Source organism: Falco cherrug, chromosome 10 (genome assembly GCF_023634085.1).
Source record: "Falco cherrug isolate bFalChe1 chromosome 10, bFalChe1.pri, whole genome shotgun sequence".
Taxonomy (NCBI): domain Eukaryota; kingdom Metazoa; phylum Chordata; class Aves; order Falconiformes; family Falconidae; genus Falco; species Falco cherrug.
The window spans coordinates 18,526,323-18,554,322 of NC_073706.1; the positions used below are offsets into that span (position 1 = coordinate 18,526,323).

Here is a 28,000-nt window from a genome sequence, read left to right on the forward strand (position 1 = left end):
GGCGTTACGGGTGAGCCCTGGTGGATGCAGCTCGGATACTCTCCCTGCTGGAAGCTGCAGGCGTAGCCGCTGCTACAGCACTTGGTGCTTGACACAAGCGGCAAGAGACGCCACAAGACAGCAGGGACGGTTCTCAGGACAGCTCTTGCTTCGGGTTTAGGTGTTCAGTCTGGGCTGGACTTCTCTTAACTGTTACTACGCAAAGAAAAACACCCCTCGTGGTGTGAAGCTGGCAGCTGCTCTGGCCCCAAGACCTGCAGACAAGTTCCCTGCTCTCCCCCCAGCACTGTCTCCCCACCATTTGAGCCACAAGGGCAAACCGAGCTCACAGTGCTGGGACACAGCGAGTGGCTCCCGCGCTCGGCTGCCCCCTTCCCCCTGGCAGAGAAGCCCCAGGGGTGCCGGAACGGGCAAGTGCAGTCACTCACCCCTCCTTGGCCCCCTTCAGAAGTGGCTCAGTGTAGAGCTTTAGCCTGGCAGAGACTGATGAGAATCATTAATACTTATTTATTTTTTGCATTATTTTACACACAGGCTCTGCTGTCCTGCTGCTTGTGCTGCTTTCAGCTGGCTCTGGGCCTGCCCTGGACTCTTCTGGCTGCTGGGGTGGCAGTAGCAGGGCTGTGAGGTAACAGACAGGAGTCTGGGGGGAAAAGGCTGGTAAGCTCATTTCTCAGGCATTCACATGCTGGATGAGGGTCTGTCCCTTTGTTCTCTGAGGCTGAAGAGGGAACAAAATTATTCTTGCACAAAATGGCAATCATCCGAGTAATGGCTTCTGAGTAGGGCTGTTGCTTTCCAAGGGGGAATTTGTTTGCTTAAAAACAAAAGGAGAGAAAAATGTACATGCGGGAGGTCTCGAGCTTTTCTTTCACTAAGAATTACAATTGTGCAATCAATTTACCATTAACAAACGTACCCAATTCCCACAGCGACGATGATGATGTGCATATGCATTTCTGAGTTCTGTGTTCGCTGCTGCGTTGGGGCGCAGCTGCCCCGGATACAAGGCTCCGATGGGAAGCTGCCCGAGAGCCCTAATCACAGGTGAGTCACACCTAGCATTTTTTCACTTAGGAAAGTTGCTCCACTCTCTCCCAAATATTTTTCCCTTAAAAGGTGCAGTACAGCCCCAATTCAGGCAGTACGCAAAGCTCAGCGATGCTCAGCCACGAGCTGTTTAACACGGATGCTGCCTTTGTGTGTGCCGCTACTCAGTCCCCTACAGGAGCAGGAGGCCTGGCCAGCTGGAGGACCCACCCTCTTGGCTCTCCTCTTCACGCTGTGTACTCGTCCCTGAACCACCTGGCGCTCGGCCCCTCAAACCAGCGCAGCCGCCCAGGGACGGTCTCCTGGAGAACACAGGTGAGCCACAGGGGTGAAGCAACAGGAACATTTTCCAGCAGAGCGTCATCTGACATGGAGAGCGCAGCACCTCAGAGCCAGCCCTCGCTGCACCCCAATGCCAGACGCTGCCATCTCACCCTCATCTCTTTGCAAAGCAACTCGATCCACGGATTCTCTGGGCTGCGACTTGGGGGCCTCCGGGGCCTCCTCTGAGAACAGCACGTGCTGGGAGGCGCCAGCGCTACACCGGGTTTGGGCTGAGGCAGCCGCGCTGCTCGCTGCCCTTCCAGCCCCACGCACCAGGCCCCCGCCGCCAGCACCGCCGAGAGCTCTGGCCTGCTCGAGGCTGCTGAACACAAACTGGCCCTGAGGTGCTCGACGTTCCATGCTATTTCGCTCAGTCAGAACCTTAATGGGCAACAGACTGAGGCAAGAAACCCTGTAAATTAGCTGTGTTACTGTGGGCTCAATTAAGACATTGCAATTAACTAATCGTCTTTAAGCTTTAGAAAACAGGCAATCATAATTTAACAGTGTGAGAAGAAACTTACAAATACCAAAGTACTACTCTGGGAAGCAGAAGCTGTAGCCAAATGCTCACTCCAATACGAGGAACTTCCCCTTCTTTCCTTCCCAGGGGTTTCACACGGGTGGTTTCTGTTCTCATCCCACTTCAGTTCGTGCCTGGCTTTCCCTTAGGGAGCAGCTTCCTTCAGAGGAGGCTGCATGCTGCCGCCTTCCCCTGCTGACATGGATTCCTCCCCCCGGCTGGGCCTGGCACTACCTGCCTTCCCCACTAAGCTCTGCACCAGGAGCAACTTCCCCAGCGAACAGCCAGAACGTTCCTCACCTGCTACAGAGCTGGGCTGGAGCCCTGACCCCACGGCTGCTGCCCCACAGCACCTGGTGCCACCGGCAAAGCCCGCCAACCGGCACTGCTGAAGGGAGACCACAGCAGCGCAGCAAATGCTGTAAGAGGTGACAAAGTGACACAAGGAGTGTAACAAAACAAGACCTTTAAGATTCACAGAGGAAGGAAGGAACTTGTCAAAACCCACCAGTGTAAGACATAAGTATTTTCAGGTGCTTTTTTCTCTATTAGTACTTTCCTGTAACTCTGCATAGAGTTTTCTCCTTCTGACAGCATCTGTGGTGCTGGATTGGGTCACCCCGTGCTGCAGTGGTGACCCTTCTCGGGGTGTAAGCGAAACAATAACCCTCTTCAGCCACCAGTACAAAACTGGACTGAATAACCAGAGAGGACAAGTAACCCCTCGCATTGCTATGCCTGCGGCTAAAAAGCATAAAACCTACCCAGAGGTGTCTGCTGAGAGTCCTCCAGCCTGGGGCATTAATCTTCAAACATGAATAAAGGTGCCTGATCAACCTAAATTATTAAAGAAGTACATGAATAATTAAGTTATTTTGTTGCAGTGAATGAAACAACTTCCTAATGCTCACCACTTCTGTAATTAGTAACTACTGAAAGTCAGTGACAGGACAGGACTCTATTAATCAGCTTCACTCTGGGTTTGATCAGATCTGATTTTGGCCAGATGGACACGAGCCGCAGCCCTGGCGCGGCACATAGTGATACCACGCTCCCCCCGCTGCACAAACACGTCCCAGCCGGCCTCCGACAGAGAGTAAAGACATGTGTAACTGCAGCTGCGTTGTAGCTGCACCGATTACCGGTACGTTAAAGTGCTGCTGCAGGAATTAAACAGGACCGGTGGTGTGCTCGTGCCTTCACCGCATTTTATTTAACAACATGTCATTTTTCACTTATATTCAAGTACACAAGCTCTGATGTGTTCCAAATTTGCCCAGCACAGAGGGAACACAGGAAAAAATAAAAAGGCCTTCCACTGGCAAACTAAGAATTTGTACTGACTTCGTCACGCAATTAAATAAACCAAATGAAGTTCGTTTCTGTTTTCAAACCAGAGGTAGGGAGGCCCAGGGAGAAGGATACACCGACAAATCTCATTGCAGCACCTGCTTTAGATCCATCTCAAGAGAGATGAGGAGATCGCTGTAATCCACACGGTGGAGGTTCCAGTCTGGCAAAGTCAAAACTTCCTGAAGCCGAAGGTGGCTCCCAGCGGCCAGGCTGCAGTTCGGCGGGGTTGGGTTTTCCAGATGAGGTTGTCACAGTCTCTGTATTGTCCCAGGTTCTGGAAGAGGATCAGGAGTAGGCAAATGCTGTCACAGTATCAAAAAGTCTTTCAAAAATGAGTTCGCTAGTGAGAAGAGTGTGGTGGTAAAGGACAGGCTGTTCACGTGGGGCTGCCGAGCCAGCCGGCCACACCGCGCTGCGCATGAACGGTACAGAGGTAGGTTTGCTCACACGGTGACTTTCTCTATTACGCTGTCTGTGACGTGCACCTCGTTGGCCTGCACCGTCACGGTGGCCGACTGGCCACAGACGTGCTGGTGGTCCTTCCAGTCCTGCAGGGGAGAGCAGATGGAAAGGCCATGAAGGGACAGGGCCCTCGGAAGGCGCGCAGCCTGCAAAGGCACGCCGGGCCCCGGCAGAAGCCGTTTGAGAAGCGCCTTCCCCAGCAGATGGGCTGCAGCAGGTCCCCAGTGCTCGCCCAAAGACGACTAACAAGGGATGGGGAAGGAACCGGCTGGGGGGTCAGTGTTAGAGGCAGGAACAAACCGAGCAAAATGCTGGCTTCCCAACCCAACCCAGCCAGGACACCGATGTCAGGGCACGGAGAACTGACTAAACCAGAGTCAGAACGTTGACTTAAAGCCTCTCCTTAAAGACAGCTCATTACAAGCCCCCCTGAAGGGCAGCGCCATACAGGGGTCTCAGTTGAGCAGCAGCAGAGGAACACAGCCCCTGCGGAGGCCGCCTGGCTGCAACTCCTAGGCTGAACTAACAGAATACTCCTCTGACTTGCTCAGCCCAGAGGCGCACATCACGGCTCACAAAGGTGGGGGAATCTCAAGGACCAACAAGCACTTCAAACTCTCTCACTCTCTTAAGGTACAGAGCACCAGCTCCAGCCATGGGCAGATGTCCCCTCAGAAGTGACAAGCTGTCTAGGAGGGGGACAAAAGGTGACTGCTGGGTGCCATCTCCCAGCGTGCTTTGTGCTGAGGACAACACGGTGGCGTTACTGTCCCTGAGATGCCCGGGGAGGCAGCAGGCAGACCCTGCAAGGTTTCTGCAGGCAGCATTTGTTTTGTCATCTTTCTGCTGTGCAGACAGGGAACTTGGCCACTGTCGCTTTGTTACAGGCAAAAAGAAACAGTCAAAATTATTTGCTGCTCAATACACCTGACCGCAGCTGATTCGGACCGAGCTCGGGCAGAACCCTATCCCCCAGCTAAACCAAATCACCCTTTACTCCAAAGCAGGGCACCAAGGGTCTTATAAGGGACCTGTACAAAACACCAAGCACAGCAGCTTCCTCTGCCGTACTTCCTTGTACCTGTTTCCACCTCCCATGTTCAAAACCATACAGTTCGTCCCACTGTATCATCTGTAGCATCACAAATAACGTGAAGAACAAGGGAACTGTGTCCTCAGTGACACAGCAGGAGCGCAGGTACTGAGGAGCATTCAGCACACCAGGAAGCACCAGGGAAGGGTTGTAAAGGTGCCCCCAGCTAAGCAGCCCCACACAGTGAGGTGCCTGCACCCTCATTCCCCATGTGACTCTGACTTTTAGATCACCTTCAAGAAGGTGCCTGCAGATCTGGGGACCTTCCCTACTCATTTGACCCGGGCTATCACTCCTCTCCAGACAACTGAACCTGCGACTCACCAACACGCTCATACCTTCCGCTGGCAGAAAGTGGAGCAGTAGTTGACTTTGTGGCATCCTGTGCACTCGTTCGTAGCCTCCCGACCGCAGTTGACACAGGACTGCTGTGAAAATGGACGGCAAAGCAACCACGTCAGAGATAAAAGCAACAGAGAGATCACCAAAGCCTCATACAGGTGCTGTAATATGACATAATGCGGGAGCAGCAGTGAAGCCCCCATTTCCCCATACATCCTCCACACAGGAACACAAACAGGCCCAGTGGCTTCTGGATGCACCTTCAGAGACCTGCTCTCCCTGCCATTTTAGGAGGGATCACCTGGGACATGGAATGCCCTTTCTGGCGGGCAAGAAGCCCTCCAAAACCGTGTGTGAGACACTGAGCGGTCATGGAAACCTGCCCACAGCACCACAGAGACGCCTCCCGCCACGCAGGGCACCCATCGGCCGCAGCCAGGTCGCTGCAGGCTCCAGCAGGAGCCCGTCTCAGCCAGGGCAGTTGTATTCCCAACAGCGGTGTGCGGGCTCTGCACAGGCCAGCACCACCCGAGCTTGGAGTTTATCTCAAATTTAAAGTTTTAAAGGCAGATTTGGTTGGTGGTTTTGTTTGGTTTATAATCCTGCCTATGTCTGAGAGAGGGTCTGAGGAAGGACAACAGGAGTGGGAGTAAGAATGGGCTCCTTCAGTTTCACTCTTCCCTGTTTTTAGAGAGGAACAAGGGATGTGCTCCCATGGGCTGAGCAGGCTTGTTCCTTTGCCAGTCAGCAGCACGACTGCATAGGCAGTGTCCCAACAGGAGACAGAAGACAGAGGAGTAAAATGAAGGCTATAACAGGAGCAAGGACTTAAACCTATAAGTAAGGCAAGATAGGATACACGGATGGAAAATCACACCTGGTTTTTAAAGGGTGTTTTGTGTCTATCGCTTTCATCTTATATCAGTGACATCAATTAACATAACCTGTATATGTGGTGGAAATATCATTGAACTACCACAAAAATAAGCACTTCACAGAGCATTCCATTTCCAACTCATCAAATTACTGACAAATCATTAGCACGTCAGAGCAGCAGTGCAAGGCTATGACAAGAAGTGTTTCTCGGCTGTGAAAGTATCACAGGCGTCTTTAGTTCCACCAGCTCCTCTCTTTTGAGCACAGCCACCCTAACGATCGGTGCCCTGATTAACATCACACCATCATCTCACATGGTTCATCACACCATCTGCTCACATCTCACCAAGGTACCTACAATTAATAGTCGGTGTGACTGAACTGTATTTGTATTCCTGGTGTACAGCCAGGGATTCAGGCCACCGCACAGGGGCTTCAAGCTGCTCGCTGGGACTTGCAAAGCCCATCCCAAAGGGACATTTGATTGAGGCTGTTCATAACCTGACAGTGGTGGAAAATGCTGAAAATACACAGTGCATGCAGCAAGCGGAGATCTTGGAAAGATATTGAACAACACAGACAGCTGTAAGGGGTCCTGAACCACCTCAACTCACACTCTCATTCCGAAAGGCAGAGGGAATCAGGCAGGTTTGAAAACCAGGACACAAAGGAAGAGAGTTCCCTTCCTACCACACCTTGGTGCCGGGCATCCCTTCCAGCTGCCGCCCCATGGCTCGGAGGTGAGTGATGGGGATTAACCTGGCCAGGTAACAGTAACGGACTGTGCAAACCTGCAAGGCTTGGGAAAGGTGACACACTCCGCTCGCGTAGAGCGTTACCAATCTCTGCCAGAAGGCAAGGCCAGATAACAGAATAGACAATTTCCACAGCAATGATAAAAAACTCCACATCTTTAAATGGAACGAGACAAAGAACAAAAGACTCTTCATAAAATATGAGGCGTCCCCAGCTTACCTTGATGATGATTTCTGTTTTCCCATCCACATCTTCCGTTTGTTGAAATAACTGGTTCTGATATTGCTGCAAGGAAAAACACACCAGGCTTGTCATTTCGCAGCCAGAGCATGATGTGAGGGGTTGAAAGGGTGCTCTCGACGGAGGGTCCTGGCACTCAGCTTGCTTCTGTCAAGCCCGACGCCGCAGTTGCAAGAGGATAGAGCGGAACCTCGCTGCTCCCTTCTAAGAGAGGGGCACTGTCACCTTATGTGCAGGCAGATGAAGAAGCCTGTGAGAAAACGGCCCGAGGTGACAACCTGCCAGTTAAGTGCAGATTTACTCAAACCCCACTCTCCCCGCTCCATCCAGCCAAGCACTCCTCTTCAACATGGGTGGCTTCATTGCCACAAGGGAACTGCATCCCTCCCACGCAAGAGCCAAAGAAGTTGGCAAAGGAAACGGGAGGAAAATGCCAAGGTAACAGGGCCAAGTACCATCTTCTTGGGCCAAATTTTGCGTCAAGTCCAGTGATCCTAATCCACTAACGGGCAAAAGGAGTCTGGAGGGATGGCATAGCCCAACAGAATGGATTAGGAAAAAAACCCCAAAAACCAGACAAAACTAACAGACCCAAGACTTAGAAAGAGCATCAACCATAACCATTACTCCTCCTTTTAAAATAAAAGTGCTTTCAAATAGGTTTGGAATTAAGCAGTCCTCGGCAGGTGACTTTGAAAGCACGCTTCAGGTGTGTGGCAGATTTACTTTGAGCCAGTTCAAGTCCAGCTGGGTCCTGCTCCACCCACTGCCTTGTCACACACAGCAGCCAACGCTGCCAAGAGACAGGAGCCCTAAACCAAAGAAATTCAGAAATTATCCTGATCTGATAGTGTTCTAACAAATTTATTTGGGACAGCTATAAAGTATGAAATAAAGCCAAACCCCTACCTTCAGGCAAAGCAGGTTTATCCAGGAGTACAACCCAACATATAAGGAGATTAAAGGCTTAATTTACAAGTGTCTCTATGACCTGACATCACAGTATTTATTCTCCTGTGAAATCACAACCATCAAAACCTTTATATCACCATGACGCAAATTCAAATTTAAAAACTTCAGGAAGATGAAGGAGGCAGCAGGGAAACCTCTCGCTGGACCGCAAGGGGTGCGACTGGGTTCTGCCTTTATTTGACAAATAGACCAGACCAGGCTAATTAGCCAGGCAGGAAACACTGACAGCATCCCCAATGCTTCCAGTACTGCGCAGGCAAAGCATGCATTGCCTGTATGGAAACTTCAAAATTACTGTTTTGAAAAGCAAAATTGTGTCCACACACCATAAGCATTCTTGTGAAGACAGGGAACACAACAGCAAGCTTGAGAGGGGGTCTCCAGCCTCAGAATCAGTCCCGCTACATCTCAGGAAGAAAAGTACCTTGATCCTTGAGAGAATCATTAACAGTCGTGAGCACCGGCCTGGACAAGCTGGGCCTCAACGCCTCGTGCTGCAGCCTCTGCCCTCTGCCACCCTGCACAGGCAGGGAACTGGGCTGACAGGGAACTGCAGATCCTTTGGGAAAGATTCAAATGAGCTTTGCACTGTGAAGTGAAAGACAAATGACGCATGCTAAGAGTACTAGCCTAGGAAAACCGCATGATGTTTCTGAACTTCTTTTTAGTGAAGAAAGTGGAAATACAGATGCCAAAGCATGCAGTGAGCTGGCACTTCAACCCATCTTGAAAACCTCCATACAATCATCCCAGCTGGTACTGTCCCCTCTGCAACAGCCCGTGCAGACAGTGCCGGGGCTGGACACACTGAATTCCAGTTCTGATAACGCACCAAAGCTCCGGAATTCAAACCATTTCCACCACCAGACTCCACTTCACCCTCTGCAAGTGTGGCTAATCCTGTTTTCCAGGGAGATTGCCAATGAGAAAGACACTAAGAGGCAGTCCAGCCACCTCTGTCCTTGTCTGAGCCACAGCAGCTCTTCCACCTCCACCCTCAGCCCCCAAAACCTGCTGATGGAAACCACACATTAATCCCCTCCTGTCTCCTTTCCATCCAGCCCCATAGTGAGTCCTGGTTCTGCACAGCCCATGCCATGAAGAATTCAAGCCATGCAGAAACTACAGAAGAGGAAAAGGTGTGGTAAGAGAGAGGATCAAACCAGACACACACAGATCTCTCAGAAACAGCTCCAGAAAACCGACAAACTCCAATTCTCCGCTGTTTTCACTGCTACTTTGGAGTACAAGCCATTATTTGCTTACTAGAGCTACATTTCTTAAATGCCCAACCCTTTTTAGGTTAATTTTATGCTCTCTAGCCCTGAATTGTTTTAATCTTTCTAAAAAAATAATTCAGATGGTCCAGCTGTTAGCTGATTTAATCTTTCACCTTGTTTTCGAATGGGCTGGGTTCCGAAGGCATCGCTGCATTACACAGAGGACTATTTCAATTCAAACACTTTGTGAGATTTTGACACATTCTTTTTTACAGAAAAACTGTTTAACACATTTCCCGAATGCCTTTATAATCTTCCAGCAATGTCTTCCAGCACAGAATTTGGTGACTTCATATATTCTTCCCCTCCTAAAGTTTATCTGACATAAATGATGGCTTAATGCACACTCAAAAAAATTACATTGCCAGACCTCTGTGTACTGTCTTTAATCCACTGTTGGGACAGTCCTGCAAATCATCAAATATCTCTTGCAAGAGACACTGAGCCCTTGTTGCCCTGCTCACCCTCTTCCTAAATGTTTGTCCCTAAACCAAAAAACGCAGTAAACCCAACGTTCAGATAGTAACCAGAGGATCAGATACACTCAGTCACAAGCTAATTAATAACGACAGTGGAGAACTTTTTCTTAACAGCTGCATGAGGCTCTGACAGAGCAGTTGTATCTAATGAATCCCATGCAAAATGCTACAATTCAAAAAAGCCTATAAATATTTTGGTATTTTCATTTTTTGCAATGAGCATGACACATTTTAGAAGTTGATATAAACACTGAGCTGGAGGGTTTGTGGTTTGCTTTTCTTTCAGAATGTTATTCCCCAAGACTTCGAAGTAACACAGATCTAAGATACGTTTGCTGTTTGTGGATACAAAGCCGTGCTCAGGCCAAGCACAGCCGTATATGTGCCTGTTGCTAACAGACGGAAAGCACAAGGCTTACACGAGGCCGTCACCGTTTCTTAAACGGTCAGCTCCACGCCTGGAACTGCCTCTGTGAGGGCTCTGCTTATTAATTAAGGAGTTCGCATCATTGACAGGCACATGAGAGACTGCAGACAGCGTACACAACAGGAAAGGGATTGTTAACCACTTTCTTAGACTCTAGAACAATTTTATTTCAAAAAAAAAATTGCAGAAGAAACATTTTCATAAATGCCAGAATTGTAGATTTTGGGTTTACAAATTGCCCTTATTTCTAGGACTTACAAGGTTAATGCTTTTTTACACAGCCTTTTACCCAGAGACCCTACCACTCTGCAAACTGGCATGTCAGCCCTCCGTGAAAGAAGCATTATCCTTACTTTAAAGAGCAGGCTCTGAGGCCCAAAGAGGCCAAGGACTTACCCAGGGGCATCTAAATAACTTGAGGCAAAGATGAAAACAAAGTTTGGAAGAGATCCTCAGTCTTGAAATTTGCCCAGCAAACCATGATCCTTAAAACAAATTTACAGAAATCAAAGAGGACAAAGATAAGCAACAGAGTGCATGTAAGGGCTTCCAAATGACAAAATTATGTGCAAGAAAAACCTCTGTCGGTGAAGCAGTTTGCTCCAGCACATGGAATCTGGTTTTTCTTCAGAACAGCTAAGGATGTCACCAGTCCCTGACACACATGTTATACGGCTGTGACCGGACTAGCAGGGAGGCAGAGTGAAAAACACCCTCATGTCAGACATGAGAGAAGAGTGGAAGACAAGTGTATTTTTCCATATTTTCTCCTATTGTCCATGCAGATGAGCATTTATATTCCATGACTGTACAGCACGATGCCTAAACGCTCACCACTTCCCAATTCAGCTCCCCTGTTGTTTTTAAGAACTCTGTACCTAGGTATCGCCATGTGTTTGGAACTGCAATTAGGTATCCTACCCTCCTGCAAAACTCCCATTAGACATGCCACCCTAAGGAAGAAACGTGACTGCAGATGCTTCTGATTTGTGCTGCATTTACAATTTTTTATGGTTTTCACTTGCTACATTTAGCAGATCCCCTTCCTACCACAATTCCTCTCTGATGTCAGCATATCCTCCTTCAAAATGATATAAACAACAGGAATAATGTATTCCTAAGACTCCTTTGAATAGTCCTGGATAATATCATTAGCAAGTGTGACCAGAATGAAACAGTGATCTCACAGATAAGAACATCAGTGTACAGGCAGCACAAATGCCTCCCCTACTGCAAGGCAGCTCAGAGCAAAGCCTGCCTTCCACCGGTCAGAGCTCCGTACCTCCCACAGGCACTTACCACTGCTCAGTACAGAGTACAGCTTCTGGTACTTACGGCTAAGTCAACCCAAATACTGCTATATGGGAGCAGACTGGCTCACTTGTGATGTTTACTGAACTCCAAACCCCATTAAATAATAAGTATAGTAAGTGAAAAACAATATAGCGAGTGACTTGCAATATACAACAAGGCATACAAGCTGTCACTAAAAATTCTTAATGCTTAATTTATTGCTCTCTAGGAAGACTGAAACAAAACTAGCACACAACTAAGTTCTCCTGCGTGTTCGCTGCTCTTGCGACCACTTCTCTACTCTGCTTAAACTTGGGGCCATTTCAGACTTCCTCTGAAGGGCAGGCAAAGACAGTGCTGCCCCAAGCACTGCGTCTTGCTTTCTGTTGGAAGGCAATCTCCCTCTTTCGCAGGGGTGGCAGAGGGATCTGCTCAGGGATACGGACAGTTCCAAGATCAAAAGCGCTTGACCTCAACATCCCCAAGAGCTAGGGCACTGAACTGGGGGAACGGCTCTGCACTACTCTGAAAACTAAAGATACCTGTTAGTTATGGTCATGGCAATGAAGTTTGTGTATCCAGTGGGAACCAGCCTGCTCCTAACAGATTTCTTTAATCCTGCTATGTATTAAGTCACTCTTCCAGGAAGAGCTGAGTCCACAGCTCTATTATAATTTAATCTGTTGTACAGCCTTTGCTCTGCAGCTCTGATACAATGACACAATCCTTCACTTCTAAATACCTAGGAACATCCCACTGCACAAAAATTCTGCAAGCTGGTGGCTTTCCTACAGAGCAGCACCCACGCTGCTGTGTTCACCGTGTCCGCTCATGCAAATGGAGGAGCTGGCAAGAAGATTCCCCCTGTTAGCCCACACAAGTTCTGTCAGTGTAACAAACACAAAGTGGTGATAAAGCACCTTTGTATTAGGCTAGCAAAAATCAACAACCACCAAGGCAGGCAGACACCTCTTTCTCCCTCTCATATACCTTAACTGTTAAAAAAAGCAGCTTGACCACACACACATACTTTGGGTGGGAAAGAGACTTGCATTACAAATCAGGGAAATGTTCGTGAAAATTGGAAAAGCACCTTTGACTGACACAAAAGCAGACAGCCAATCATTTGACATTTATTGTAATTACTTTCAATGCCAGCCCTGTACCCCGAAACCCAGAGTTTTGTCCAAAGACAGAATTCACTAGAAGGAAATTTAAAAACAGCTACCTGTGATATTGCCCAGATGGTTCCAGAAGCTAGCACACAGCTGCAACCTTGAGAATTGTTATTTGGATTTTTAAAAATGACCACCATGAGCAAATGTTTTTATCAAAATACAAAACTGTTGAAGTACGCGTTACACAGTAAGAATGGTAAGACACACAAGTTGTATAACTGGGGCTTCAGTAGTTACTGGGAAAGGGGCTTCTTCTGGAAACAAACACGTGCTCATCCTTGCCTTGTAAAGTCAGCACTTTAATCAACACACAGGAGTGACTTTAACTCCCATTCCCAGGGCAAGAAGAAACTAGAAGCACACTGGAGTTGGATTTGGATCAGAGGGTGAGAGAAATGGACTCTGAACAACCGTTCCAGAAACCACTGTAAGGATAAACAGAAGGGAAGACAGCACATAAACTGGAAAAAGAGCAGAGAGCGAAGTTAAACAGAGTCAGATGTTCATCTCTACACTGTGTCAAAGCTTCCATTTTTTGGTATCCCATGCTCTGCAAGCTTTTTAGCAGCAGTGGCCCAAACCTGGACAGCAGCACAAATACCCATTGTGCCCAGGTGGAAGGCAGGGAAGAATTAGACTCTCATCGTATCACACACCTGCACACCAAGGATGCAGCGTACAGAAGAGTTTAGCAGAGACAACGTGGCAAAGAATATCAAAGACGCTGCAAGGACTGTCATAGGGGTTCTCAGTTCTCAGCAAAGTCTTCCCACACACATTTCTTCAAGGTCTCTTGCTGCACACTCGTGCCTATGAATTCAGTGGAAAGCTGACGTTAGCAATAACGCCGATAGCAACAGCAGATAGTGTGGTGTACAGGAAGGGAATTCACCAGCTACTGACTGTGACACTGCCTCCACAGAACACTGCCCCCCACCTCTCTCCCTCAAGTCCACACCAGCAGCTGTGGATCTGTGGGAGAAGGGGAATGCATTCAGCAGTGCATGGAGCCAGATTCAGGGTGCATGCATAAAGCTGGTGTTAAGAAGAATCCAGGGTCCCTACCATGCATCAATTAAAGAGAAGAAAAGCAGGGAGAACAGGGCAGACCTGGTAGCTAATCCCTTACCGAGGAGAGAAGGGCCGCTGTGTACAAGGCAATGCTCCTGTAACGCCAGCCGGCCTTGCAGTCTTACCACAGGACTCGTGCAAGATCAGCTTTGCTTGCACAATGCTCAGTAAGACACCACTAAATTTTACTGCTTACCTTCCCTATGAACTCCTCGCTGGCTGTTCTCTTTATCTCTCTACCTCTTCAGGCCATCACACGCCTCTTTGATAGCCTCACTCACCTGACATAAAGCAGCCCCCACGCAGCTGAACGCTCACCATCTTTCCGATACCGGGGTTCAGTGCTCACATCTCATAAATTTAAGGATGGTCGATGGGACAGCTCAGGACTGGTAACACCAGACAGTCTATATTACAAACCTCTACCCACAGCTCCTGGGCTCCCAGAGCAGTCTGTTCCTCTCCCCGTGATACAAATAATTCAGGAAGATTTCTCTTGCTAACACTGCTCTCAAGACACTGAGAAACGATTTCTAAGGGCTGCCACTGTTACAGCCAGTGAAAACCAGCGAGGTGCTACTCTGTTCAGCACTCAGCCAAAAAGATGCCCTTGGCTGAGTCATCTGACCTCCTCTGGCATAATTACCTCTTTCCTCTCCACATCAGCTTGAATTTTTGCTTGCGTAACAGCGGCCTCGCGGAAGGAGGAGCTGGCCTGTTTAGCCTGTTCAATGAGAGTCTTCAGTTGCTGGGCAGTGTTGAGCAATGAATTGACCATCTCTTCCAAGTACAGCCAGCTCCGCTGCTCTGTTACTTCCAGCCCATTCACAACTGAAGGGGATATGGCTTTGGTGGGGGTCGTGGGGGGCACCGCCAGGGCAGGGAGCGAGGTTAACACTGAAAATAAAGAAAGAAAAATAATATATATAGAATTAGAGCATTTCATTTCCATAAAGCTGGGGCTGGGGGTGTTTGTTGTTTTTCTTTTTTAAATATGTCCTGCAAAAATTTCCAATCCGGCTACATTTTCACTAAACAGACCCTACCTCTTGTGCCCCAAAGCGCACAGAATTGGTCTGTGCAGAACAAGCTTTTGGGGCACTCTCAAAGCCATGGGACATAAGAACGTGTACTCCTGACCCTACTGTTTACTCTGGGAAGGAATGAACACCTCCAAGCTCTACTGCACAGTTCACAATTAAGCAGTGAAGCAGCATTCCCAGGAACTCTTCTGCCACCATCACAATGTTCCACTTAATGTTTCCCTTAACTATTGCTAAGTAAGGTTATGAGGTTTTAAGACCAAACACAGAAATACCCTGATGTCACTACACAGATGTCAATTCTCAGGTTGCAGAACTACAACAGGCACAGATCCACACTGCACTCCCCTGAACTTCCTGAATTCTGATCTTAACCATAACCCTGGCCCAAGACCAGAATAAAGCCAAGACTGTTATCATCACCTCAAAATTACATGTATTACAAACATGAGCTTTCCAAAACCACCGGCTGGGAAGCCCTTTAAAAACCCCCTCCATAACTGCAATTTCTTTGGACCCCTTCATCCTGGATACTACCCACAAAACAAACTATGACCACAAAAATATACATACCACGCTGAAACACCAACAATTTTCATAAAAGGTGTTTTTCACAGCTGTATTTATCAGTTTCAAATATCCTGGGTATTCTGAACAGCAATGCTCACTGCAAGCTCTGAAACCTCTCCTTGCCTAATCCCAAAGGTGAGAGTGCATGCGTACAGTCCAGATGGAAGTTCTAGCTTCAGACACTAATTAGTTTTACACTGTGTTGGACAGTTTTCAAGAAAGACACTTCTTGTCTATGGCCCTTTCCTCCGGCATCCTAACCACAACCCTTCACTTTTGTATAAACTAGAATGCTACAGGTATGAAACGAAATACAGAAGCACAAAAGCACAGCAATATTTACTCCAATACTCTAAGAGACATTAAAAGAAGAAAAAAGCCCCACTAATTATTGAGCTACTGCAGCCTTTACATTTTCAGATCCTAACCACAACCTTTACGGTAACCGCAGTGTATAGGAAGCCACCAGAACGAAGCTAAACTCCTGTCCTGGTGATCTAAACACACTGTCCTTGAACTCGGCTCCAATGACGGGGGCTCTGCAGTCCTCCCTTTCCCAAAGCCTGTTAGAAAATACAAGCCCTAGAAAACCAACAATGTCTGCCTTAGCCTTACTTTTGCCAATGTTTCAAAAACCAAGCAGTTACTGTGTCATTGCAACATCTACTTTCCACAGCACTAGGTTTGCATATACACTGGGAGACCACAGTATGGTACACTGGGAGACCACAGTATGAGGAAGTTAAATCTAGATTCAGGAAGCCAACAATACACAGTGTAATCTCACCTTGGGCAACATTTCCAGGAATAAATGTTATCTGGTTTTACAGGCCTTACTTTTCCAAAATTTAACTCTAGCGATAAACACCATCTGCCACAAAATTACATCTGAGACATTCACATTTACCAGCAGCTGACTTCTAAAATCCTCACTAAGTTGTTTTTTAGCAAAAAAGAGAGAGCACCAACTTTAGTGTTGTGCAGCCTTATTACCCCAAAATCTATTGATAGTCTGTTTCAGGATTTTCCCTCACATCTTTAGATAGGCGTTTCAAAACAATTCAGCACACAGAAAAAGCAGTAAGTACTGTGAGCTGAGAAACAACATTCCTTCCTGGAGAGTTCTGTGCTGTCAAGGGAAGAGCTGTTAGTATTTCAGGTACCAAGAGTCAACTAGTTTCCTTGATTTTTTAAATAGTCAGTGACACATTCATATAATAAACACAAGATCATTCCAAGTGATGGACACTGTGGTGCTCTGAGAAACGTTGAACGGAGCTGGGAACGTAACTTCAGTAGCACCGAGCCATTTAAATCCTGTCTGCACCCCAACAGTGTCTGCTTTGCTTTTAGAAGCACTGTTCTTTTAACACTTCTGCCAGGCAGCTTGTCCTCCAGCTCCCGCACAACTGAGGCTACGAAAGATAATGCACTGACAATGTCTCTGAGCATCTGCAGCATTCCAAGGAGTGCCTGCAGACAGCTACAGCCACTGCTGGGTTCTGACCACTGTTTTCATTAAAATGGACCATGATTGGAGCCATTTTCCTTGAAACCAAAGTTAAGAAATTTACTAAGCAGGAAGTTCTTGGAAAAAATGTAGAGACTGAAGTGCCCCAAAGGCACTTTTAAATCATTTACTTTATTATCAGTCTCCTATCACAATCCATTTTGGATGTCATCACAGATACTGGCTTTCCTGTCATGCTGGTCTGTCTAAGGTGGTGCCACAAAGGCAGAAACAAGCCCCAAACCTCCCTCACTGAAGGATGGAGACACAGAATAGCAAACTGCACAGCCTAGTTAAAAACAAAACCCAGCAGACTTCCCCCACTCAGGAAAAAATCTTCTTGACTACACTTCAAATGGTACTTGAAATTCAACTGCAAATACTGTCCTGAACAGCAACTGGCCAACACAGCCTCCTGCGCCAGGCTGTAATTCCAGCAGTTCCATTCACAGTGAACCTCTCCTTAGTAAAGCATCTGCAGACAAACAAGACTTCTTGCAAGACTGCACTGACAATCTTCCAAGACACTAATTTAAGTGTATTAACACTTTAACCCTTTTCACGTCATGCCTGGTCATTTTTCATGCAAGCAGCAAAAGCTGCAAGAATCCAGCACACACGTGGGGAGAGAGAACAAGCCTCAAAACCCACAGTACTGCAGGTCACCGTGTGTTAGATCATGACCTTCTCTGACAGACAGCATTGCAAATTCACCACACAGGCAAAAGGACATTTTACGCTCAATGGCCCTTAATTAAAATAGTAAGGTCAAACAATGTGCACATAACTGGCACAGAACTATTTGCACTTAGATATGAGTAAGAGATAAACTGGTCTTCTATCAGCAGCTGTTTGCAGAAGAGCCTTTCCCACTGCTACATTTCCAGCACAATATTTATCCCAGCTTGGCATTTGATAACTTATCTAACAGGAATTACTTCCAGTTCCTCATTTTGGCATAGGTACATCAGTCAAGAGAAACTATTCACTGGTGAAAAAAAGATAATGTTTAATTAGCAACATCAAGATCTGAAAAACCAACAAGATTTCATTCTGGACAGAGCAGGAATGCACTGTGCTGCCCTGAATAAATAAAAGGTCATACTGAGGGAAGAACACAGGCTTTAAAAAAGAAAGACTTTAGACTGCACAAAGGAATACAAATGTTTACACGTTCTTTTCTTGATGTCTGAGAGAACAGCAACAGGGATCAAAACCTGCCTGTCTTACAGTTCCTCTGTGTCAGCAACATCAGTATCAGAGTAACTTAACAGAATCGCAGAAATGAGAGAAGAGCCCACAAACCACCTAACTCATCAGGCTGCCAGCAGCAGGCTATTCTCTCCTGTATCTCTTGTCCAGGGTCAATAAAAACCACACAAAGCAAGAACAACACTCCAAGTTTGCAACTCCAGTGTCTTCAACACTTCCAGTTTCCATCAGTACAGGCAACACTCAAATAGCATTGTAGTGGCTTGATGTATCAACCAGCTCTACAAATGAAAGGTCATTAAGTTTACATAATATTATTTCATTTGAAGAGATATCTGATAATCAGTTTAACCCATCCTGTCAAACACTGAAGGGATGATATGCATTCATCATTTTTCATACTGTCTTGTCTGGTTTTCACTCCAGAGCCCATCTGACCACAGCAGGGCAGGCTCTCATTGCACTTGTTAACCAGCACCTCTCACCCCTGCACGAATGTCAGCATTAAGGGATGGAAAACAGAAACTGGATGTGAGCACCACACCAAACCAGCCCAAAACTGCCTCAGCACGTTTCAGTGGGTTCAGAAAGAGATGTGAGAATGTTTAGAAAAGCTTCTGTGACATAATTTTAAAGGTGATGGTCTCCTCAGACCAAACAGCAAATAAATGTTTAGCCCCAGTGCCCAAGTGGCGACAAAAGCCTTGAAGCAAAAGCCTTAGGGAAGACAGGGGGCTGCAAGGTGATTTAGGAAGCAGGATCACAACAGCCTCCTCTGGTAGAAGCCAACAAATCAAAGTTCTCAATAATGCAGGAAAAAACTTTTCAGAGTGGAAAACCTGCTTGTCCAAATCTTAACAACCACAAAACTTGTAAGTGAAACACAGCAAAGTTTATTTTTCTGCCTCAATCTTTACCTATACTGAGAAAGAAGATTAAAAAGTAAATTCAGGCACTGCTAACTGACTGTCACGTGACGGAAATAAAACATACCAATTTTGGGATGAGACGTTGGCAGTGCAGCTTCTGGAAAAGCTGAAATCTGACAGTTGTCCTGGTAACTCGGATAGTGAGGCTCTGGGTGATTGACCCGGCAAGGCTGCTGGACATTGGTATCCTGAACTGCAGAAGAACAACAGCATTGTGAACCACTGCGTGACAGCTGTCAGGCATTTCTTATGCTTTCACCCAGATTTTTATTATCTTTTATACAAGTTCCTATACTTTATGGTAAATCCAAGGGTTGCAAATGAGAAACAGTAGCATATTACACAGCTAGCAAGCAAGGCAACCTTGTAGTGATTTCACCTCCCTCTGCTATCATTAAAAGGCAAAGCTTTACTTTTGGCTTCCCTCCTGCACACCTACATATTTACAATAATCACAGGACTCCAAACTATGGTTCTCAGAGCAGGAAGCTCCCTCAGCAGAGCTCACAACCCCAGGTACGAATCAAACTGAAATATATGTTAAGCATTTATATGTTATTTGATTCATTCTGGCATTTTTCATCATTTATTCAGCGTTCTTCACTTAGTTCCAACACTCAGCTAGGTGGGGGTGGTGGTGTAGTATTTCAGGACAAAGGAGGAGTGAAAAAAATTACAGCAGTAACCATAAACCCCTAGAAATCAGCAGGAGTGTACACTGGCAGCTGCAACACCTGGACAAAACTTTTAACTTCTTTTGTGCAACTGGTAAGATTTCAAGCTGCTGAAATCATTTCAAAGGAAGGACCGCAGGTTACATATATTCTCTCTGTAAGGTCTTGAGAAATAAATCCTTCATGCAGCATTCAAAATGCTTCCTCCCATAGCAGTGGGCGCCCAAACCTTTTTTTCTCCTTCTCACAGGTATCTAGCAGACACACAGTTGAACTCTTACCAGTGGCTCCAGTGAAAACATCACCCTGGGACGGACTTTCCGAGATAATTGCTGTGGCTTCCACTGTCGATGCACGATCAAAGGTCAAAGCACCAGAGGTAGTGATCTGTCCAGAAGGAGTCACGGTGACTGGAAATATTAGAAGTACTTTCATAATTAACACTCAGCGTGGAGGCCTCAGCTGTTCAGCTGTTGATACCCCTGTGCTGTCTCATCCAAAGTCAGTGAACTCACACATCAGTAAATGGCCTGTGAGAACCCAAGTTTGGATCACACCAATGACCAATACAATTGAAAATGGGAATAAAAGCCCCATTTCATGGCTTCTGCTGTCCTTCTGCAGGCCTCTGTTTCTTCTGTGGGTGTACGAGGCCAGAATGCTCACTTACAACATAACATCTCCTAAATCACCAGCTTCTTAACGATTGTATGAGCAGTAACTCAGCACCTACCATAAAGGTTCAGTGGGGCCACAAAACCCATCAGTCTCTGGCTGATCCTGATTTATTGCAGCTGTAGCAAGGGTGGTTCTTACTACTTAAATTAATAAAAAAAACCTGTGGAATCCAACTAATTGTATGCCAGTTTGGTTAGCTCGATAATTTTAGCTGTCTGTCTACACAATGTGATATAATGTGCTTGGCCAACGCAAAGAACAAGTCACAAAATCCTTTTGGATTAATATAACTGAGCGGCTCCAAAATATTTCAAACCCTTTTTAAACAGGATTAATTAATCTGGCACCATTAACTGGTAATGGGCTCAGTCAGAAGGATCTTTTTGCAAACAGTAATTCCATTTTAAGACATTGAAGCTACAGATTCGTGCCTGGTAAAATAATGTGGCTGCTACCAAAACAAGCAGTCCTCCCCTCCTGCACTGCCAGTGTGAGCAAATGTGCAACCTCACAGCACCTCACATTAACAAACCAATACAGATTAAACCTATTTGGGGAATTAAAAAAAAAACCAAAACCAACTAAACCACAAAACAACTCTACAGAATCCTTGTGTATTTCTCTTCCTACTGTTGCTGTTAATCTAATCTGTTCTTTTTTGAATTTCTGTTGCTTCTTCCTCAATTCACTTTGTAATGTTACCATCCAGATGACGCTTGTGTGATGAGAGCAGGACACATGAATGTGACTGGCAACGTGTGAGCTGGATGAGCTTGCAAATTAATTTCTGTTCTCACACAGATGGTTTGACAATCAAAAACAGTGAGTAACAAAGCATGTCCTGAGTGCTAGAGAGGGATTTGCAGATGAAAGCCTCACCTTCTGCCTCTTTCATTAACGACACTGAGGCTGTGTATTTCATTCCAGCTGCTTAGTGCCTACTTTTCTACATATTTCAAGAAATAGCACAAATCCTATTCATAGCCCCCACCAGCTTCCAAAGGACCAAAGGCAAGCTCAGGGGATGGAATGGGGATTTGTGGCAGAGCAGAAAACCCTCCCCACAAACCAATTTCAATAGCAGGAAATGTCTCAATTGTCATTTGTGAAAATGACCTATCTGAAACCCACTACAGATCAAAGCCAGGGCTCCACAACTCCCCCTGAACTGTCAGGCTGAGAGAGCAGGTAGCGGTGGGAAATACAACCCAGATCTCTCTCAGAACAAAGTATGAAACATACTGCTCACTGCCAAAGTATGTTAAGAAGCTTAAAACCAAGTGGCCAGGAGGTCTAGAGTTGCACTTTTTCCTACTCAACTTGCAGTCCAGATGTGGCAACATTACTAAATTCTACAAAATAATTTAGGTAAAATTTAGGTAAAGACACTGAGCCAATAAAACTATCCAATGAAAAGGAAGTGGCAAAAAAAGCCCAAAACTTCTTTTGTTGGCTAATTCCAAGGGGACACTGACAGACATAAAATATCTAGTGTAGCAATTCTTCATCAAAACAGAGAAGCAATTTTTACCAGGAGAAAAGAACCTACATGTAGTAGCAGCTGTTGCAGGAAGCAGAGTGATGTTTTTGGGGCAATCCTTCTTCACTGGAGTTGCAGGTATTTCACTTTCTTTTTTCCGCCTTTTATATGGTACAAAGAGTCGTACAGGGCCACTCTAGGCAATAAAAAAAAAAAAAACCCACAAAGAAAGAAAGGGAAAAGAAAAAAGGAAAAGGCATTAGCTGCGGCACCTCTTTGGAGACTTTGGGTTTACTCTCATCTTTTCCAGATGCAGCTAAGGTCAAGCAGCACCTATCTCTCATGGAAGATGTGTGGTTTACAACAACTAACCAAAACCCGTACATTTCTCCAAACCAAAGGAACTTTGTGGAAGAAAAAACACTCAGCTCCCTCCAGCTGAAGAGGCACAGATTCAGCCTCTTCCCACTATTACTTAAGGACCGGAACTAGTCAGAGGTGGTGGAAGAGAAGAGTGCAAGAGTGAGGAGAAGACAGGAAACAGTTAGTTCAGGTCTAGGAAACAATCAAATCATCCAGTTCATAGCAGAAAAGAAACACAAAACACTACTTCAAGTCAAGCTAAAGACTTCTGCTTTCAGGACTTTAACCGAATTTTTGAAACAAACAAAAAAGAAAAACCAAACCCAACCAACCAAAAAATGCAAGCAGTTTAATATGAAAACATAAATGCAACATATAGTATTACATTACTTCCATATAAAAACATTTTTCCAACTCAAAAAATTGAAATTTGAGTAAAAAATCACAACTAGCTTTGACATCCCCAAAAGGCATTTTACATAAATATGTTCTTTAGAAAAGAAAAATGAAGAAAAAAGCAGTAACTATGATCCAGTTTTACTGAAGCTACTATGCAATAGCACTAGCAGTTCCTTATCTCCTTTCTTTGCAGCAAGGACAAAACACACTGCGACCACAATACCTGTGAACATTTCTACGATGCTCTTGACCTGCTCGCAAATGTCTGTGGCTGCTTGACCAATTAATTATTTTTGAACTAATGGATGTAAAGCCTTCAACTCACCAGAGTCATGTCGTCGCAGCAAGCAGCACAAGTACAAGAGGCAGCATGAGGATTTAAAATCCCATCCTGAAATTAGAAGATTACTAGTTCAGCATTAGTCAGCAAAACTGAGGGTGTGACTGCACTCTGCTACAGGAATCGGATGTCTCCCAGAGAAACGTCCCCATTCCCTCCCTGCAGACTCTATACAACAGAGAGACCAGCTCCCCTACACCTTAGTGATGGGGTGAGCGGACAGGAGGAGAGTGAAGGAAAACCAAACACTTTTCAAATGAAAAGGCAAAGATATGTGAATCTGAGACTTCACAAAGTTTCTGCCCAAGCAGAAATCAACTGTCAGCCTAATAGCAATGCCAAGTTCTCCACAAGAGTCCTGCACAGTGCTGGAAATAAAGGACTCAAAGTCATAATAAATGGTGCAAGTGAAAACTGTTTGTCCCGCAAACAGAATTAAACAGATCAGGTTACTGAACTACAGCATCACGGGTGAGAGCTCACTTCTCAGTTTCTGCAGTACAGCTCAAGGCTGGACTTCATCCTGCATAAACTGCAATCCCTTTTCAAGTACAAGCAAGATCTGTATTGTGCTATTTGGAAACACATCTATAAAAATTCCTCTCACATCACTGATTCTCAAGCAAATTAAAATGTCACTTCTGAGTTGCCCCACAGCACCATCACACAGAGGCAGCGCCCACAGCTCAGACTGCAGCACTGGGCAGACTCTGCCCAGACTCGGCCTGCCCCTTCCAGCAGAAAGGAGGAAGCAAACTTAACCTTACGTGAATAAGGCATTGCAGTGGCCTCCCAGCATAGCGGATGCTCCTCTTCCAGTCTTTGCTGCTGGCTCGTCCTGCCATAGCTTCAAATTCAGTAGGGCTGTACCAGTTGTCCCCTTGCTTGATGCACCTACCACGGCCACCTGAAATACAAGAAATTGTTAGTACATGTTAAGAATCATTTTTCCACTTTCCTAAAAAAGTAAATACTGAAATTGCTGGAGAAAATAGCAGTTAATCTATAGCAATCACCAAATATGCCCACCTGCTACCTCTCATCACTTTAGGATAACCATGCCCATTGATTATCTTGGCTATGACAATGACTGTGCATGTTTAGAGAGCTCCAACTTTGGGCCTCACCAATGCATCAAAAGGCTGGAAAAAATTACTCATCCACATGAAGGGTAAGTCTGTCTTGGATAACACCATGAATGTAAACCTTTCCTTAATTTGCACTTAAATTTCTAATCCTTCTGGTCGTAATAAAAACCCTCCATCCATGAAAGCAGCACTGTGCTGTGCAGTTCGGCTTGCCAACAGTTTCTGCTGCTGCTTCTTCAGCTTTCCCACAGAGATAAAAGAGAAGAGGAGGAGCTAAGGCAGCTAAGGAGTCCCCTTAGGAGACAAGCTCTCCATCTTCCATTCCAGCAGGGATTCTTTATAGAGATTTGTAGAAACACAGGCCTACTTCTGAGACAAAAAGAACATTAGAGGAGTCAACCTATTACCGGGGAGACTCAATACACAGCAGCCTGTATCTTCACAGATTTAAGAAAAAACGTTAAAAAGCCTCTGAAGAAAAAGCAAAACAGAAGAGAACAATAGTATCAAAAGGGACTAGGCTGGATAGGAAACTGCCTTTTTTTCCCCCCTCACAATGGGCCCATAGAAGTAGTGTGATTAAAAGAAGAGTGCACCGAGTGAAGATGGAGCAGTCACACTTCCTCACCCAAGAAGGTCGCTGTTACCTGAGCCGAGTCTGTTTTTATACAGAATGCCGCTGATATTCCGGCACCTCACCGGGAGCTCATTCTCATACACAGATGGGTCCCAGTTGTACTTGGTTCCAGTTTTTTCCTGGACGGTTGTTAAAGGAGTAGGAGGAGATTGCGGTCCTTTGAAAAAAAGAAAAGAAAGGTGACAGCAACCAAAAAGCACACTGACTATACCTTCACACACTCAGTTTGGCTAGGGCAACAGCATCAAGCAGTTAACTGAAACAGCTGAAACCTCTCCGCAGCAGTGTGAGTTACATGGTGCACCGCAAAAAATTGAGCTTGAACACTCTGAAAATGACAAAAAGAAAAGAAACTGCATCTTAGGGAACACACTCTAACAGTGCACTAAATGCTGAGGTTGTAACCTGCAGTGGTGTAAGGAGCTGGCTGGATCTTTCCCTTCCCAGAGGCCGACCCTGTAATGCATTTTTAGATTGCTGAAGGTTTGCCATGTCATTTGATGTGCAGAAACTGCCAAGCAGCCCTGAACAAAACCTTAGCAATACAGACAGAATCATAGAGTATCTCAGTCTCAAGTTGGAAGGGACACATGAGGATCATCAAGTCCAACTCCCTGCTCCTCAGCTGTTGTGACACAGTATCAGCAAGCAGCCTGACTGGAGGTAAAACTATATTCAAGGACCCTTTAAAAAGAGCCCAAGGACAGAACTAGGAGATTTACATTTTTATTATCAATATTGAAATGATCCTTCCGCCTTTGGGGGTGAGATGGGGGTAGAAAGCCAACAGCCCAGCAGCAGGGCAAGATTTTTCAAGATGCTTATTTGCAAGGGTTAGGGCAAAGAATAAGAAAATGAAATATATCTGTGACAGGAAAACCCCCCAAAAAAGTAAGCATTCTTCTACTCCCAAGAAATACAAGAGGTATTGCATGAAAAGGCAACAAACAATCCTTACAAGGCAACTGCACAATATTAGGCACATTTTTTAATCCTAGAAACACAATTAAAAGTGGAGAAAAAGCGACCCCTGCAGGAGAATGACACTTCAGAAACAGATTGCCTTATACCTGGTGTGAGAGGTGCTGGTGGCCCCTTTAGCCCTGTGGTTTCCACAATGCTGCCGTCTGTGTGAACCACTATGAGAGTGGCCTTTTCAGTATTCAAGCTGTCCCCAATCTGGAGGGCTGTTCTCCCAGACTACAGAAGAAATAAAGAGTTTAAATTGATAAAATTAAAATAGCAATGTGTTTTAGATTTCCCCTAATCTTCTCAAAGGTCCCCTCAACCACCAACCAGTATGGCAGTTACTAGGTTAGTTTCTGAGCTTTCAGCCAACCAAATCCAAAGGTTACATGTTCCAGGTCATCAGTTCCATTACAGAATAAGTATATGCAGGGGGGAAAGGTAAAAAAACCCCAAAACTCTCCAAAGTGATAGAAGAAAAAACTGTCTGTCCCCCAGCTAATGGTTTGGTGGCTTAAAGCCTGTATACTGCAATGAAAACCTATCTTTAACCTTACCACAGCTCAAACACAAACCGAGCTCTTCATTTATACAAAGAAAGTACGTGGGACTTTGCTAAGGCCCTCAAATGAAAGGACAAACTTACCAACACATGTCCTGAAATTGAAGCTGCATTTGCCACAGATGTAGTGAAAACATTGTCTGCAGAGGCACCAACGTTGGCTACTGTCACTGTGGTGACTTCTGAAATGTAAAACAGATATGAAGTTAATATTCTGCTGCATCCAGACAGACTGATAAACTGGTAAACATAAAAAATACAAATGTATATAATTGTGTTTCTTTCTTCCTATTCAAAATTTTTATTTTGCATGACACCTTTAAGTTGTTACAAACACAATCATTATGTTTTGTAAGATTCAGGCTGAATATGCTTTAAACTCATTGAGACCGTAACAATAGTTAGCAGCATGTGATGAACTAAGGGGAAAAAATATTGCATCTGTACTAAAAAAACCCTGAAACTGTGATGATTTTTATGAAAAGATGGGTGATCGGTAAACATCAAGATAAGAAGAACAACCAACGCTCTCGCTGCTACATATTCATTTTTAGGCTACCATTATCTGTATACTTGGTCCAGGTAAAAACTGTCCAAACATAACAACCAGATGCATCCATAATGTACAGCATATTTATATATGCTGCATATTTAAATGGCCTGTTTATGCTATATATAAAAATATATAATAAAAATATACTTACATATTTAAAAACAAACATTATGTATGTGGCATGTCTTTTTACGTATGCATAAATATAAAGCACGTATGTATAAAAACCTAGCTAAACCCAGAGGTTTTTCAGTACCACAGGCGGGGTAGGACTGATGCAGACAGCCCCCCAGGTTCCGAGGGGTTCTGTACCACAGTCCCCCTCCAAAACCCTGCGTGTTTCAGGGCACTTTGTTAACGGGACACAGGGCCAAGGTCAGTTTAGCACTACAAAAGCAGTTCTTGCTCATTTTACTTCACGTTATGTGGTGCAAAAGCGAGGAGCATGTGGTTTCCTAGGAGTGTGGGAGTGACTTGAGCCTCAGCTTGCACCTGCGCTTTCCTCAATGCACTCCTGAGGTAAATTACTGCATTTGTACGCCGGTGTACGCCGGGCAGGCGGGGGCAGCCCCGGAGGTGGCCGAGGGGACAAGGAGCGGCCACGGCCAGGGCAGGCTGCAGCCCCGCGGCGGCCGCGGCTGAGGCGACGGCGCTGAGGGAGCGGCGCATGCGCGCCCCGCCCGCCCTGACCTGCGAAGGCGGCGGCGGCCTCGTCGGCGCTCGGCAGGGGCTCGGCTCCCATCTCGATGTGCTCGGCATTTGCCGCCATCACCGTCACCGCCGTCACCTGCGCCGCCGCCTCCGCCTCCTCCTCCTCCTCCTCCTCTTCTTCCTCGGGCTCCGGCTCCGCCTCCGACTCTGAGGCTGCCGTTTGCGGTGGCGGCTGCTGCTGCTGTTCGGGTCCTTCTGCGGCCGCCGCAGCCGCCGCCACTGCGGCTGCCGCCGCCACTGCCGCCGCCTCCGCTAAGCCTAGCTGTTTTGCCGCCGAGTCGGCGTCCTCCATCCGAGGCGGGCAGCGGGAGCCGAGCCCGCCCGAGCGGGCCCGCCGCCCGCCGCGCCCCCCCCCGAGCGCCCCTGCGGGTCCCACGCGGGGGGGGGGGGGGGGGGGGGCGATCCTCCGAGGTCCCTCGAGCGCTCTTCGGCGAGCAGCCGAGCGGTGCCGGGCTCGCCCGAGCACTTCCGAATGTGTTCACCGGGCGGAATCGAGCGCTTCCGAGCCGCTTCCGATGGTGCCCGAAGTGTCCCGAGTCTTGCTACGCCTCGTCCGAAGGCGATCG

The 28,000-nt window shown here is 46.3% G+C and overlaps 1 protein-coding gene across 11 annotated transcripts; it reads right to left on the minus strand.

Annotated features, from left to right (window-relative positions):
* Window positions 1-487: 487 nt before the first annotated feature.
* DEAF1 (DEAF1 transcription factor) lies at window positions 488-27,994 on the minus strand. Of its 11 annotated transcripts, XR_008734196.1 has the most exons (15): window positions 27,414-27,994; window positions 26,255-26,352; window positions 25,713-25,842; window positions 24,653-24,799; window positions 23,685-23,824; window positions 22,903-22,968; window positions 21,885-22,011; window positions 19,939-20,067; window positions 19,048-19,176; window positions 14,366-14,616; window positions 6,999-7,064; window positions 5,144-5,233; window positions 3,346-3,524; window positions 2,662-2,734; window positions 488-817 (listed from the first exon to the last, which is right to left on the minus strand). XR_008734196.1 is itself a non-coding variant. In XM_055722527.1 (13 exons), the coding sequence occupies exons 1-13, from the start codon at window positions 27,724-27,726 to the stop codon at window positions 3,420-3,422; spliced, it is 1,788 nt and encodes a 595-aa protein (XP_055578502.1). In that variant the 5' UTR covers window positions 27,727-27,994; the 3' UTR covers window positions 3,089-3,419. The 11 variants fall into 11 exon arrangements, 6 of the variants coding, with proteins under 6 accessions (XP_055578502.1, XP_055578501.1, XP_055578500.1 ...); XR_008734195.1 differs by having other exon boundaries at window positions 488-2,734; XR_008734194.1 differs by having other exon boundaries at window positions 488-2,734; window positions 3,346-3,798.
* Between the last annotated feature and the right edge of the window lie 6 nt (window positions 27,995-28,000).